Below are 13,035 nucleotides of genomic sequence, written 5' to 3'. Positions count from 1 at the left end.
ACACATTAGTATTTTCATTGTAATTGTAAATGTGTAATAAGCTGTAAAAGCAGTTTTCTGAATTTTCTACATTTTCAACATATGATCATTTAATAACTATGCGAAATAAAGGTTTCAAAAGTCTTATCGTGAATTAAGTATAGATTCACAGAAAGATGTAAAGAAATACACAGGGAAGATGCTGTTTCCTTCACCCTATGTCCCCAGTGTGAACGGTCCATATAACCTAAGTCTCTTGTCAAAACCAAGAACAGAGCATCCAAAACACAGGAGCCTTCCCTGTACCTCACGCACGTCCTCTCGATGCTTCCAGAAACCAAAGGAGGTGGTGAATGTTGAGTTTAAGGTTAACTGAAACCCCCAGGTCTTTTTCCTCATTAACTTGACGCAAAGCCAAAGCTCTCTCACTTCTGGTCTATTTAATTAATTTTGGAATCATATTCTACCATGTGACATTCATCCTTATAAAAGTTTAATCCACTGTCCCAGCCTACTGAACCTATTTTGAACCTTGACCCATTGGACCAGCAGATTTTCTCCCTGCTTTGTGCCAGCTGCCATTACGTTGTTGGTGGAAATCCCGACTCTGATCCAACCCACAGCGGAGCCAAAGACCTGTTAATAAAGGCAGCCTCTGAGTTGATATCAGTCCATGAAATCAGTGTTCTTGGCTACTGTTCAACCCATGATAAGTCTGTTTACTTTTATTTTTTCCACTTATTTCTCCATCTTGTCTCCTGACACATCCTCTAGTAACTATCACAGAAAGACTGGAAATCAGTTTGGAATTGATTTTGAAATCAGGCCTGACACTGCTAGTGAGCTAAACTCCTGGATAAGATCGTTTTCCACATCCTTATAGGCACCAACTGGATATGCCCTTTTCAAGTTTTGCTGTGTATTTCCATGTCTCATGATTCCATACTTAGCAGGATCAATGTCATTTCCTTATGAAAACAGGACACTCTGTCCATTTCCATTTATCTAGAACTTTTCTTCTTCTGTATGATTTCAGAGTAATCAGAAGTGTATTTCTGTGATATGATCTACGAATTCTTTTAACACCCAAGGCCACAAGTGATTTATCTCAGCTCAGAGATCTGATTTATTTACAAGTGGCCAGATACATCCTTACAACTGCCACCTACTTGGGGTTCCACGTTCTGAGGTCTATATTTTACTCTCTCTAATTTGAAGATTTTTTCTTCAGTGGAGAAGATAGATGCAAAATAGGAATTGAGAAGTTAATAACCTAATAGCATGCTTTTCAAAATAGCCTTTATGTGATACTGTGATTTCACAAAACTACGTGTGATAAATTTACATAGAGCCACATGCGAGCCACACACATACTCACGAGTCTGTGTAGAGCTGGTACCAGTGTCAGTTCCCTGGTTTTGTTTTGTTTTTTAAAGATTTTATTTATTTATTTTAGAGAGGAGAAAGGAGGGAGAAAGGGAGGGAAACATCAATGTGTGTTTGCCTCACAAGTATCTCCTACTGGGGACCTGACCCACAACCCAGGCATGTGCCCTGACTGGGAATTGAACCAACAACTCTTTGGTTCACAGGCCGGCACTCAACCCACTGAGCAACATGAGCCAGAGCAGTTTCCTGGGTTTGACAGTAGACTTATGCTATATGAAATGTTCATACTGGGGATGTAGGATGTGGATGGAGCAACTGGAACGCTCCTCCATGGCTCTGGGGAACATACCATGGTTCAACCCCTTTGGAGAACAGATTCCTAATTTCTTTAAAAGTTAAACATATGCTTACATATGATTCAGCTGCTGCTTTCCCAGCTATTTATCCAAGGGAAATAAAAATATATGTCCCCCAAGAGACTCACACATAAATATTCATAGTTATCCATAGTAGCTAATAGCCATAAATATCTCAAATGTTCACGGAATGAATGAATAACAAAATACAGCACTTTCCTACAACAGAGCACTGTCACAATAATAAGTAATGCACTGCTGACAGAACAATGTGGGTGAATCTCAAACACATCACACTGAGCCAAAGAATTCTGACACAGAAGAATACACACTTTCTGACTCCATTTATTTAAAGCAGGAGACCAGGCAACACTAATCTGAGGACAGACACCAGGACAGGGCTGCCTGTGGGAGATGGGGCCCAATCAGAAGGGAGGAGGGGGAAGCTCCTGAGGTGACAGCCACCTTATGCATCTTAATTCACGTGGTCGTTACAGGCGTCTCTACACTTATCAAACTCACTGAGGTGTGCGCTCAAGTTCTATGCATTTCACTTACTTGTAGGTCACCTTTACCTCAATGAAGGAAATCTTTATGAGACTTCAGAACAACCAACTTAGAGAGGATGGAGTATATTTTTTAAAACCAACTTTGAAAAGAAGTTACTGATGGTCAACTCCTTGGAGAAACTCAAAGGAAACTTAGATGAAGGCAGAGGAAACCATAATGTTCCTGGTGGAGTCAGGAGTTAGAAAAGTGATTCAATACCTATAGGCAGGCATTCACTTGCTGATCCATTCTGGCCAGAATATTTAGTGACTAACACTACCGGTCAGGCACTGCCTTGGGAGAGACCAAGCCCTTGTCCTTACTGAGCACATACTCTCTAAGAGAGATAATAAACAAACAGGGTCATTATAAACAGGGCAATAAGGAAGTCCACAAGGATTCGTGATTGGAAGTCAACAAAAAGGTGGCAAAATCTAAAACAGCTCAGGGTGACCAGGAAAGGCTTCACTGAAGAAGTGTTATTTGAGTTGTGTCACAGAACAAAGGGCAGATGGCCGAACGCTGCAGGCAGACAAAAGAGAGAGTGCAAAGGTCCTGAGGCAGGAGGAGGGCGATGCGCTGAGGAAATGAAAGACAACCCGTGTGAGTGGTGCTCAGAGAGAAGGGAGAGTGGGATGGGGTTGGCTTGGTGAGTTGGGCGGAGGCAGGAAGGACTCTGAGTGACCGTTTAAGACAACAGCAAGCCACGGAAGGGCTTCCAGCAGGCAAGTGACATGATCTGCCACACGGAGGAAGATTTAGAGTGAGGACAAGGCTGAGAGCAAGACCAGCTAGGAAACTACTGGAGTGGGGCTGACAAGGGCTGACGGTGACGAGGACCAGGACGCTGCACCAGAGATGAAGAAAAGACAGATTTTGGATGTACTGTAGAAGCAAAACTGATGGAACTTGCTGTACACGCGTGTGAAAAATGAGAAAAAGAAAGGACAGGCAAATGGTGGTATCTCTTACTAAGATGAGAAATTCAGGGCAGAACAAGTCCAGGAGAAGATCAAGAGCTTCATTTTAAGATGCCAACAAATCCAGCAAGTGGAAATGCCAGCGAAACAGTTGGTTACATGAGCCTGAAGTGTAGGAGAGAGGTCTGGGCTAGAGAAGCAGTTTGAAGTTACCATCACACAGATGGGGCTGAAGCCAGCAGCCCAAAGGAGCTGTCCCAGAATGGGTCTCAGGAGAAAAGAAGTGGGTCCAGGACTGAGCCCTAGGGCACCAGCTGCCCTAGGGCACCAGCCATTCAGAACTCCTGCCACAGACACAGAAGGAGCCCTGAGGTTCAAGGAAGCAAAAAGACAGCTTCCAGGAGCCACCGCCACATCCTCAGTGCCCAGAACATCTTCTGCTTACAGAAGTCTGAAATGCATGAACAAAGAAAGGGTTAGGGGTGTGGGGTTCAGAATGAGTCATGCCAAGATGTGCCTCTGTGAGAAACTTCTGGCCCTCCCTTCACTGCCTGGATAACTTGAATTAGAGGGCCTGCCCATAAGAAGAGATTACCAGAGATAACCTCTTTTGACCTATGTGCCAGGACAAACTTCCATCTACCGAACACCTGGTTCTCCCTGCAATGATCCTCTGAATCCCCAAGGCACCTTACCTCCTCCCTAGTTCAAGATATCTTACTTACACTATGGTTTCTGTCTCTGAACCGCTCCTGTCTGGGGGAGGGGAGGGTCTCTAACTCTATCATGTATGTGTGATTCCCACACACACGTATGCATTAAATTTGGTCATTTTCTCTTGCTAATCTGCCTCATGTCTATTTGATTATCAGACCAGCAGAATAACCCTGAAGATACAGAAGAAAGGTTCTCCCTCCCCCACAGGGGTGGTACCCTGGCCAGAGGTTGCTGAAAGACGCAATGGGAAGAGCAAACAGGAACATCAACGGCGTTGACTCTAGAACATAGTTAGAGCGATGGGAACCAAGTTGGGGCACTTCCCTTTGGATGGACATCAAGACGACCACTGACCAGCAATGCAGCCCCAATCCCATGATGACTCACTCACTTGGCCCACAGTGGCCTCTGTGACACATGCGGTCACGCCTTACAGTCACACCCCACTGAGGTCTTCCCATCACTGACTCCTGAAGTGCCGGACCTGCCAGGCCAGTGAGTCCATGGCCCCTATGGGAGATGTGAGGAGGCTCCACTGCCTGGCTGGCGGATTCCAGCCGCATCTCCACCTGAACCACCAACACCCTTGGGAAGGGAGAGCATTCAGCTACTTCCCAGCTCTCACCAGGGAGTCCCGCCTGCCTCCCCAGCTACTGGTCCCGCACCTCAGCCACCACACCTGTTTCCATCCTCTCGGTTCACGGCACGCTCACCAAAGCTTTTCTCCTGAGAGGAAATAAAGAAATCAGCACAGACTCACCAGGAACAGTTAGCACAGATGGGGATTTTTCAGGCCATTCATTCACACGGCTGCTGTTTTGAATCCAGAAAATGCTGACAGGCTCTGGTGGACCCACGGCCTGACAGGTGAGGTTGAAGGCAGTGTTTCTGGTGACGTTCATGCTCTCAGGCTGCCTGGTAAAGTGAGGAAGTCCTGCAGAGAACGGATTAACAGAAGGAATGCTTCCAATCCACAGGCAAAGGCAGAGAGAGCCCTAGGGGGAATGGAAATTACCAGAACTGGGCTACCTCAGGTCCAAACCCCAGTTCTCACCTGAAAGCTGGGTAAGAAAGAAAACAGAGGCTAATCTCCATCAGTCTAGCTCCAGCTGACCTTCCAGGACACTTTCCCAAAGGGCTTGTTATGGTGACTCGGAACTGGTTTGACCAGCAGAGAGGCCTGGCTGGTTGGAAATCAGGCCGTGCTCACACTCTGTGGGCAGGCCGGCAGGTTCAGCACTCCTCACCAGAACAAACAGTGAAAAACCAAGCCACACAATAGGTCTGCTGCTTTTGAGGACAACCTACTGTGTGTGAGGCTGCCAGATGGGTTACATGAATTTTAAGTTCTGTGCACGTGTGGAGGGCTGAACGCCTTTCAAAGCACAGTCTTGTGAAAACACTGTAGATGCAGTTACACAGCCACAGCCCTAAGACCTCCGACTGGAGTTCCAGGATCAAGGCCGTGAGGAAAGGCACTTCAGGAATGTCTCAGAGGAACGCAAGCAACTCACTTATTTGGGACGTGTGCCAAAAATGCATCAGGTGAACTAACTGTCCTCACACATGGAAACTGTGTTCTTTTGGGACTGGGAACTCACGGACCTACCTGGTCCCAACAGGAATAATGTAAAGAGGTAAAGGGAAAACATTTTTCCTGCTTCAAAGTTTTGCAAAACTCTATCTGGACCTAACATGAACCTGTCCGGGCATTTTTCTGAGATTTTGACAAGTTAAATGTCCTGTAAATATTTTTCCCAGATAAACAGCAAATGTACGAGCCACCCCTACCCACAATGCTGAAGTAACACTAGATTTCAGTGTGGAATGGCCCAGAACAAAGCTGTAAGAGAGACTGCTGAGGGCCTGCCTCTCTCAGGCCTCCTGCAGCATTAGTGCCTATACGGTGTGTGTTTATAAAAGAATGGGTAGCAGGAGCCTTTTTGTGGAAGATGTTTCCAGTTGAATTTCCCCGAAAAGCTATTCACTTGCTCTACAGCCTGTATAAATGAGGGTCCGGAAAAAAGGGCCCTCATAGGAAAGAGAGGTGTTCCCATAGTCTGCCAGCACGGAACCCTAGGGGGCAGCACCTGGGTGGTGAGGAGTGACCACCAGGGTGGTCAAAATAAAGTCACTTCCTCCTTGAAGCCTCCCTTGACAGACCCTGCCATTGCAGAACCAGGCATGTAAACCTGGAGACCCAGGAACCTGGGCTCACTGGCTGGCTCACTTGTGCATTCCCCACAGGAGTTCAAATTCCTTCAGGGCAGAGACGGCTTCTCCTCATCCCGTGTCTCACTTCTCACCCCCACTGAGCCCAGCTCCTCTCATGGCCTGGAACTGCACAGAACCAAGCCCCGACAAGTCCCAGGGCCCTGAAAAAAGGCCTGGCCGAGCTGTCGGCCCTGTCCAGGGAAGCCACTCACCCTCCCTGGTCTCACCGCCCACATACACAGGTCGGGAAGAGATGCTGGATAACAAGCAAACTGCCACCTGACCAGGTGAGTGGCACCTGGTGCCAGCACTGAGAGCTGGATAATGACATGCATTTGCTGTCTTTAAAAAAGTCATCAACTCTCTTTAGTGTATATAACCTCAGGACAAAAAAGCCAATAATCTCTTTAATTTCAGGCCTATTGCCTAGGCTGGAGCTAAAACTTTAACAATTGAATTCATTTCATTATTACCTAAAGACTAAAAAGAAGATTGGCTCATATAAACTCAGTGCTTCTGGATCTGCAGCATTTGCAAATGGAGTCATAAATGGGCCTGCCGCACTGTAGAGTACTACAGGCAAAGCAGTTAATACTGGCCACTCTGCCACCTCTGTACTTACGTTGTACTTCAACGTAGATGGGGTCAGACACAATATCTTCGTTGTTTATGTTCATCTTACAGACATATGACCCACTGTCTGAATGCTGCACGCTGGTTATGCTTTAGAGAAAACACATGAAGACATTTACAGTCACTACCCTTCGAGCTCCAATACAGAAACAACATTCTTCAACTTCTATGACATATGCTGTGATGTTAACCTTACATATAGACATGGCTAGGTCATGGTGCCTAGACATTTTGTCTAACACCACTTTAGATGATTCTGGGAAGGTAGCTTTCCGATGAGATTAAATTGAAATCATCAGATTCCAACTAAAGCAGATGACCCTCCATAATGGGGGTGGGCCTTATCCAGTCAGTCGAAGGCCTATGAACAGAGACGGAGGTCCTCTGAAAAAGAGGAATTCAGCCTCCAAACAGCCTTGGGACCCAAAACCGCAGTAGTGATGCTTCCATGGGCATCCAGCTGACATCCTGCAGATTTCAGATGTGCCAGCATCCAGAGTCATGGTGGCCAGTTCTTGACAACAAATGACTCTAATCCCTATGTTACTGGTCTTGACTTCTATGGTAGACTCCAGTTGGAGTGCTGGCCCTTCAAGGCATTTTGCAAATCTGAAGTGTTGTTTGGGTGTTCGCCATGGCTTTTGGGGGCCAGGGGCAACTGTTCCATATCCCAAATGACCCTCTGTGATCAGAACACATTTCATTATATATACACATACAGAATCTTGCCTCGTTTTAACATTCACCTCATTTCTCAGAAGAGCAATTATCATGAAAAGGGAGGGGGGTGAGGGGGTGGGCCGGCACTGGCCCTTTGGCCTGTTTGGACTTAGCGGGGACTAGGTCACCATTTGGAAAAGGCATCACTGACATCAGACGGCTGTATCTGCAACAGCCACATGGAGGGGAGCGTTACAGGGGGCAGGGTGCAAGTCTCTGTATCGCTGGTGTGGCCACGCCCCACTTTAACAAGTTCACATTCATATTCTTTTATTATAAAGCAACATTTTTTTTGTTTTTCTTGTATTATAGCATGGACACTATGTTATAATATATCTGAGAGTAAAAGATGGCCTTGGCTCTAAAAGGCTAAGAATCCTGCTTTCCACCTTTCCAGTGTGTTTACAAACAAGAACTACACAACATAGGTGAACCCTACAGTTTGTGGGCAGTGGGAAGGGTGAGGGGAGGAGGGACACTGTGAAATGCTCTCAGATGTTCTTCCACAGAGGGTGCTCTACTCACCCTCTGCTCATCAGACACAGCAAAGACTGTGGCTGGGGGAGAAAAAGAGAAAAGGAAAACATGGAGGGGTCCACATACTTAGCAGTTTACACCTGATGCAACTTATTTATCCAAAGCAAAATAAAAGCCACCCTTCAACTGGTCAGGGGCTGAGGCTTAAGGTTCAAAAGAGAAGAGGAAGCTGACAAGGTCAAGGGGGCCCCACCAACCTTGGCAACATTTGGCAGCCGACAGAGGGTAACATGGCGCCATCAAGGCAGTGAGGCCCCTAGGGCTTGAGGGGCCACGGCTGCCTTGGGTCAAACACATGGTTTTCAGAACATATACTGGACATTTTAAATACAACTTCCCTCCAACAACATCATTTTGCAAATCCCCATTGGCCTATGCTAAACATAGCAACTAAATTCCATGTCCAGTGTGGTGTCAGTCCGAAGCAGGGGACCAGGCTGCTTGGGTTAACATCACCTCCATATTGCTCCCAGGACCCAAGTATGTGACTGTCACCTGTCACCTGCATTTCCTGATGGGCCAATGTGAGTGGCACCCCACTGACAGGATACTCTGACTTCCCCTTTCCTTTCATGCTGTGTAGGAGAAAATTAATTCTTGAACACACCTGATGAATGAATGTTGAATGTGGAGAGGACCCAGAGTGAAGGAAAGACCAGATCTCTCCATGTTTTAGGGCAGGAGCTGAATGTCACAATGTCCAGAGGTCACCAGGAAAACAGACAAGACAGAAAGAGACCTCACAGGACAAGTATCTCCACATAAGGGGCTGACCCTCCCCTGGTATCTCCCTGGATGTCATGGTGACAGGAAGGAGCTGGAGAAAGAGGGAGAGAAACGTGTCTGCCGTGGTGTCCTGCCCATAGTAAGTAAGTTAAGGGGCTGGATGGTGCATCCTGGTTTTAGCAGCTCCTAAAAACTCTCCCCAGCTGACTGGTCAGTCTAGTCTTCTTTGCATTTCCAAGGGAAACCAAGGTTCATAGCTACTGCAGAGGGAGTTCTTTCCACATGGTTCACAAGTTCACTTTACAAGATGTGTCACTTTTTTCAGGCAAGACCTGGGATTCCATGGAGTGGAGGACAAGATCTGATAGGCTGAGGACACCCATGCCTTGGGACCCCAGTGTGGCAGCAGGCTTGCCAGATGCCACGAAGAGCCAGCAACCAGGAAGAAAGTGACAGCCAGAGAGGGATGTAGTGCAGGACCCCAGGAAGGCACCTGAGGGGGATGCAGAACACACCCAAGTAACCACCAGGCAGCACACCCTGGGACACAGAAGTCAGACTGCACAGAACGCCCAGGAGGACTTTCAGCCAACCAGCAAGGAAAATTCAGGTCAGGACTAGAAAAGGGGACAGAGGGAATGTGACCAAACTGTCTTCAGTCATTTGTAGACGAAAAAGGGGGTCTGTGGAAAGTAACTTTATAGGATGATCTGATTCTAAATTCTTAACCAGCTGGTCATGGTTGGTAGGCATGTGCCAGGTATATAACTTTTAGTAGAAGGTTTATCTTTGCCTTCAAAAAGCATTGTGTATTGTTTCTGTGCATCCAGGTTAACACACCTTAGAAATAAACTGTGACCACCCTCAAGATAGCACATAGTCTTGCTAATTATCCCATAATCCCATCCCCTCCTTGATTTCCCTGTCCTTCACGTAATCTTCCCTCCTTTGCCTCCTTAATTTCAAATGCCTAAAAGAAGCTGTAAAATTGTTATTCTTGGGAGCATTTGAGATCTTGCTCCCAAGTTTATGTCACCTGTTTGCCTCAAATAAATTCTTATAAAAATTCTCAGAGTTCTGGTAAAGATGGCTGGTGTAGGTAAATGAAGCACTTGAATCCTCCCACAATCAAAATTACAACTAAACTACAGAATGGTTATCATTCAGACCACCTGATATCTAGCTGAACATAACATAAGTCCTACAACTAAGGATATAAAGAAGCGGCCAGGGAGACAGGTAGGAGGGGAAGAGACATGAAACGGGCAGGCCCCACACACACATGGCAGATAAAAACCAGGAGGGATATCTTGGATGTGGAGGTCCACCCCCTGAGGAGTGAGGCACCCCAGCCCCACACCAGGCTTGCCAGCACAGGGTTCCCGCGGCAGGAGAAGAAGTCCCCATACCCTCTAAAGACCAGCAGGAATTGTGGCTGAGTGAGATGCAAGGATTCTGCAGCCCCAAACTTTCCTCTTAATGGGCCTGTGCATGGATTTACTAGTACTCATGTGCTCTGATCTCAGTGCTGGGGCAGCAGGAACTATTGGGAAGAATGGAAGTGTCTGGCATCAGGGCAAAAGGTGAAGAGATAGCTTGCTCCCAGACAGAAGTGCTGGCAGAGGCCATTGCTCCTTTTCTGGGCCCTCCCCGCACAGATTCATGAGGCAGGTGTCAAGTATAAGTCTCCTTCAACCTAGCTAACACTGTTCTCCCCACCCTGGTGATTTCCTGAGACCTCACCCCATCCAACATGGGGCCCACATAAGCCATTTCTAGTGGCTTTTCCATACCAATGGCCTTGTGTGACTCATGCTTTGGACATTCCCAAACTCTCTCAAGCAAGCAGCATCTGGCCTCAGCATATCCCATATCTCTTGCTAAGAGGCCCCAGGCCCAGCACCAGTGGCAGCCAGGAAGTTTGCAGCTTGGCCTCTCCAGGGCACCTTGAAGCCCAGCACAAGGAGCAGCCATTTGCAGATAGCTTTGTAGATTTTGCCAGGTGGCCGTGGGTAGGGCACAGGCAGTGGCTGACCTTGGTTTGCACTTCTGGGATGTCTCAGAGCCACTGTAACTGGTGGACCTCAGACCATGCAGGACTACCACTCGACCACCTCTCCAAGTGACTCACTCAAGAGGGGGGACTTGGCAGGCACCAAAGCCCCACTGAAGCATATCCTGTTCTGTGAGGTTAGCCCCTACACAGCACTCCTCCACTGTAGTTCCAGCCAGTCCTCATAGCCAATAGACCTGGTGGTGAATCCGTAGTAGCGATATGCCAACAGTAATGAAGGCTCAAGTATAAAAAAGGGTGCACATAGCCTCTGGGGGTGGGGGAAGGAAGGGCCCACCTGCAGCCCTGCCTCAAGTTACTTTGGAGGTTGGCCATTGGGCCCTACAGGACACCTTTTGCATAAGGCCACTCTACTAAAACCAGGAGATCTACTAGCTCTACCTAATACACAGAAACAAACACAGGGAAGCAGCCAAAATGAGGAGACAAAGAAACAGGCCCCAAATAAAAGAGAAAGCTCCATAAATAGAACTAAATGAAATGGAAGCAAGCAAACTAACGGACACAGAGTTCAAAACGATGGTTATAAGAGTGTTCAAGGTACTTAATGAGAACTTCAACAGCATAAAAAAAAAGAACATAAAAAAACATAAAAAAGAACCAGTCAGAAATGAAGAATACAGTAACTGAAATGAATACATTATAGGGAACCAACAGTAGAGTAGATGAAACAGAGGACCAAATCAGCACTTTGGAAGATAAGAAAGCAGAAAACACCCAATCAGAACAGTAAAAACAAAAAGGAATCCCCAAAATTAAGATAGTATAAGAAGCCTCTGGGACAACCCCAAACATACCAACATTCACATCGTGGGGGTGCCAGAAGGGACAGAGAGAAAGCAAGGAATTGAAAACCTATTTGAAAAAATAATGACAGAAAACTTCCCTAACCTGGTGAAGGAAACAGACATACAAGTCCAGGAAGCACAGAGAGTCCCAAAAAGTATGAACCCAAAAAGTCCCACACCAACACACATCATAATTAAAACTCAAAAGGTTAAAGACAAAGAATCTGGAAGCAGCAAGACAAAAGCAGTTACCCACAAGGGAGTTTTCAAATGACTGTCAGCTATTTTTTTTAACAGAAACTTTGCAGGCCAAAAAGGATTGATGTGAACTATTCAAAGTGTTGAAAAGCAAGGACCTACAACCAAGACTGCTCTACTCTAAAAGCTGTCATTTAGAATCAAAGGACAAAGAGCCTCCTAGATAAGAATAAGCTAAAGGAGTTCATCACAACCAAACCAGTATTACAAGAAATGTCAAAGGGCCTTCTTTAAGAAGAAGAAGTAAACAAATGATTAAAATATGAATAATAAAATGGCAATAAATACACATCTATCAATAATCATAACACTTTAAATGCAAATGGGTTGAATGCTCTAATGAAAGACATACAGTGACTGGAAGGATAACAAGAGTCTTACTTCATATTGAAGGGCGCACAGAGACTGAAAGTAGAGGGGTGGGAAAAGATATTTCATGAAAATGGAAACAAACAAAAACGTGTGGTAGCAATATTTATACCAGACAAAGAATATATAATTTAAAACAAAGGCTATGTAACAAGAAACAAAGAAGGACTTAGTAATTCCACTTCTGGGTATTTATCTGAAGAAACCCAAGACACCAAATCAAAAAGATGCTAAATCAAAAGACATACATCCATATGTTCATTGCAGCATTATTTACAAATAGACAAACTATGGAAGCGACCTGTGTCATCAGTAGATGAATGGATAGAGAAATGGTGCATGTGCACAATGGATTATGCCTCAGCCATGAAAAAGAATGAAACCTTGCCATCCGCAATGATATAAATAAACCTAGAGGGTATTGTACTGAGGGAAATATATCAGACAGAGAAAGACAAATGCCATATAATTTAACTTATATGTAAAGTCGTAATGAAAATAAATGGACAAGCAGAACAAGAACAGACTCATAGACACGGAAATCATTTTGATGTTGTCAGATGGGAGGGGCCTCAGGGGGATGAGTGAAAAAGGTGAGCAGATGAAGAAGTTCAAATTGGCTGTTACAAAATAGTCACGGGGATGTAGTACAGAATCAGGAATATAGTCCATAATGTTATAATAATTACGTATGGCATCATACAGGTACTAGATTTATCAGGGTGATCACGTACTTACATAATGACTGGTCACTGGGTTGTAGACCTGAAACTAATGTAATACTGAATATCAACTGTAATTAAAAA

General features: G+C 45.6%; 1 protein-coding gene across 1 annotated transcript in view; it reads right to left on the bottom strand.

The window, feature by feature from the left end:
* Positions 1-13,035, bottom strand: part of MERTK (MER proto-oncogene, tyrosine kinase) — a 95,901-nt gene that overhangs the window by 55,504 nt on the left and 27,362 nt on the right. Inside the window, exons 3-4 of the mRNA XM_045828689.1 lie at positions 6,747-6,847; positions 4,671-4,844 (exon numbers count right to left, since the gene is read on the bottom strand). Coding sequence (XP_045684645.1) covers positions 4,671-4,844; positions 6,747-6,847 — 275 coding nt within the window. The remainder of the gene's footprint in view (positions 1-4,670; positions 4,845-6,746; positions 6,848-13,035) is intronic.

Source organism: Phyllostomus hastatus, unplaced genomic scaffold (genome assembly GCF_019186645.2).
Source record: "Phyllostomus hastatus isolate PE091 unplaced genomic scaffold, TTU_PhHast_1.1 phas_scaffold_78, whole genome shotgun sequence".
Lineage (NCBI taxonomy): Eukaryota > Metazoa > Chordata > Mammalia > Chiroptera > Phyllostomidae > Phyllostomus > Phyllostomus hastatus.
The sequence above is the reverse complement of the archived record's forward strand: the minus strand, read 5'-3'. Positions and strand labels throughout refer to the sequence as shown.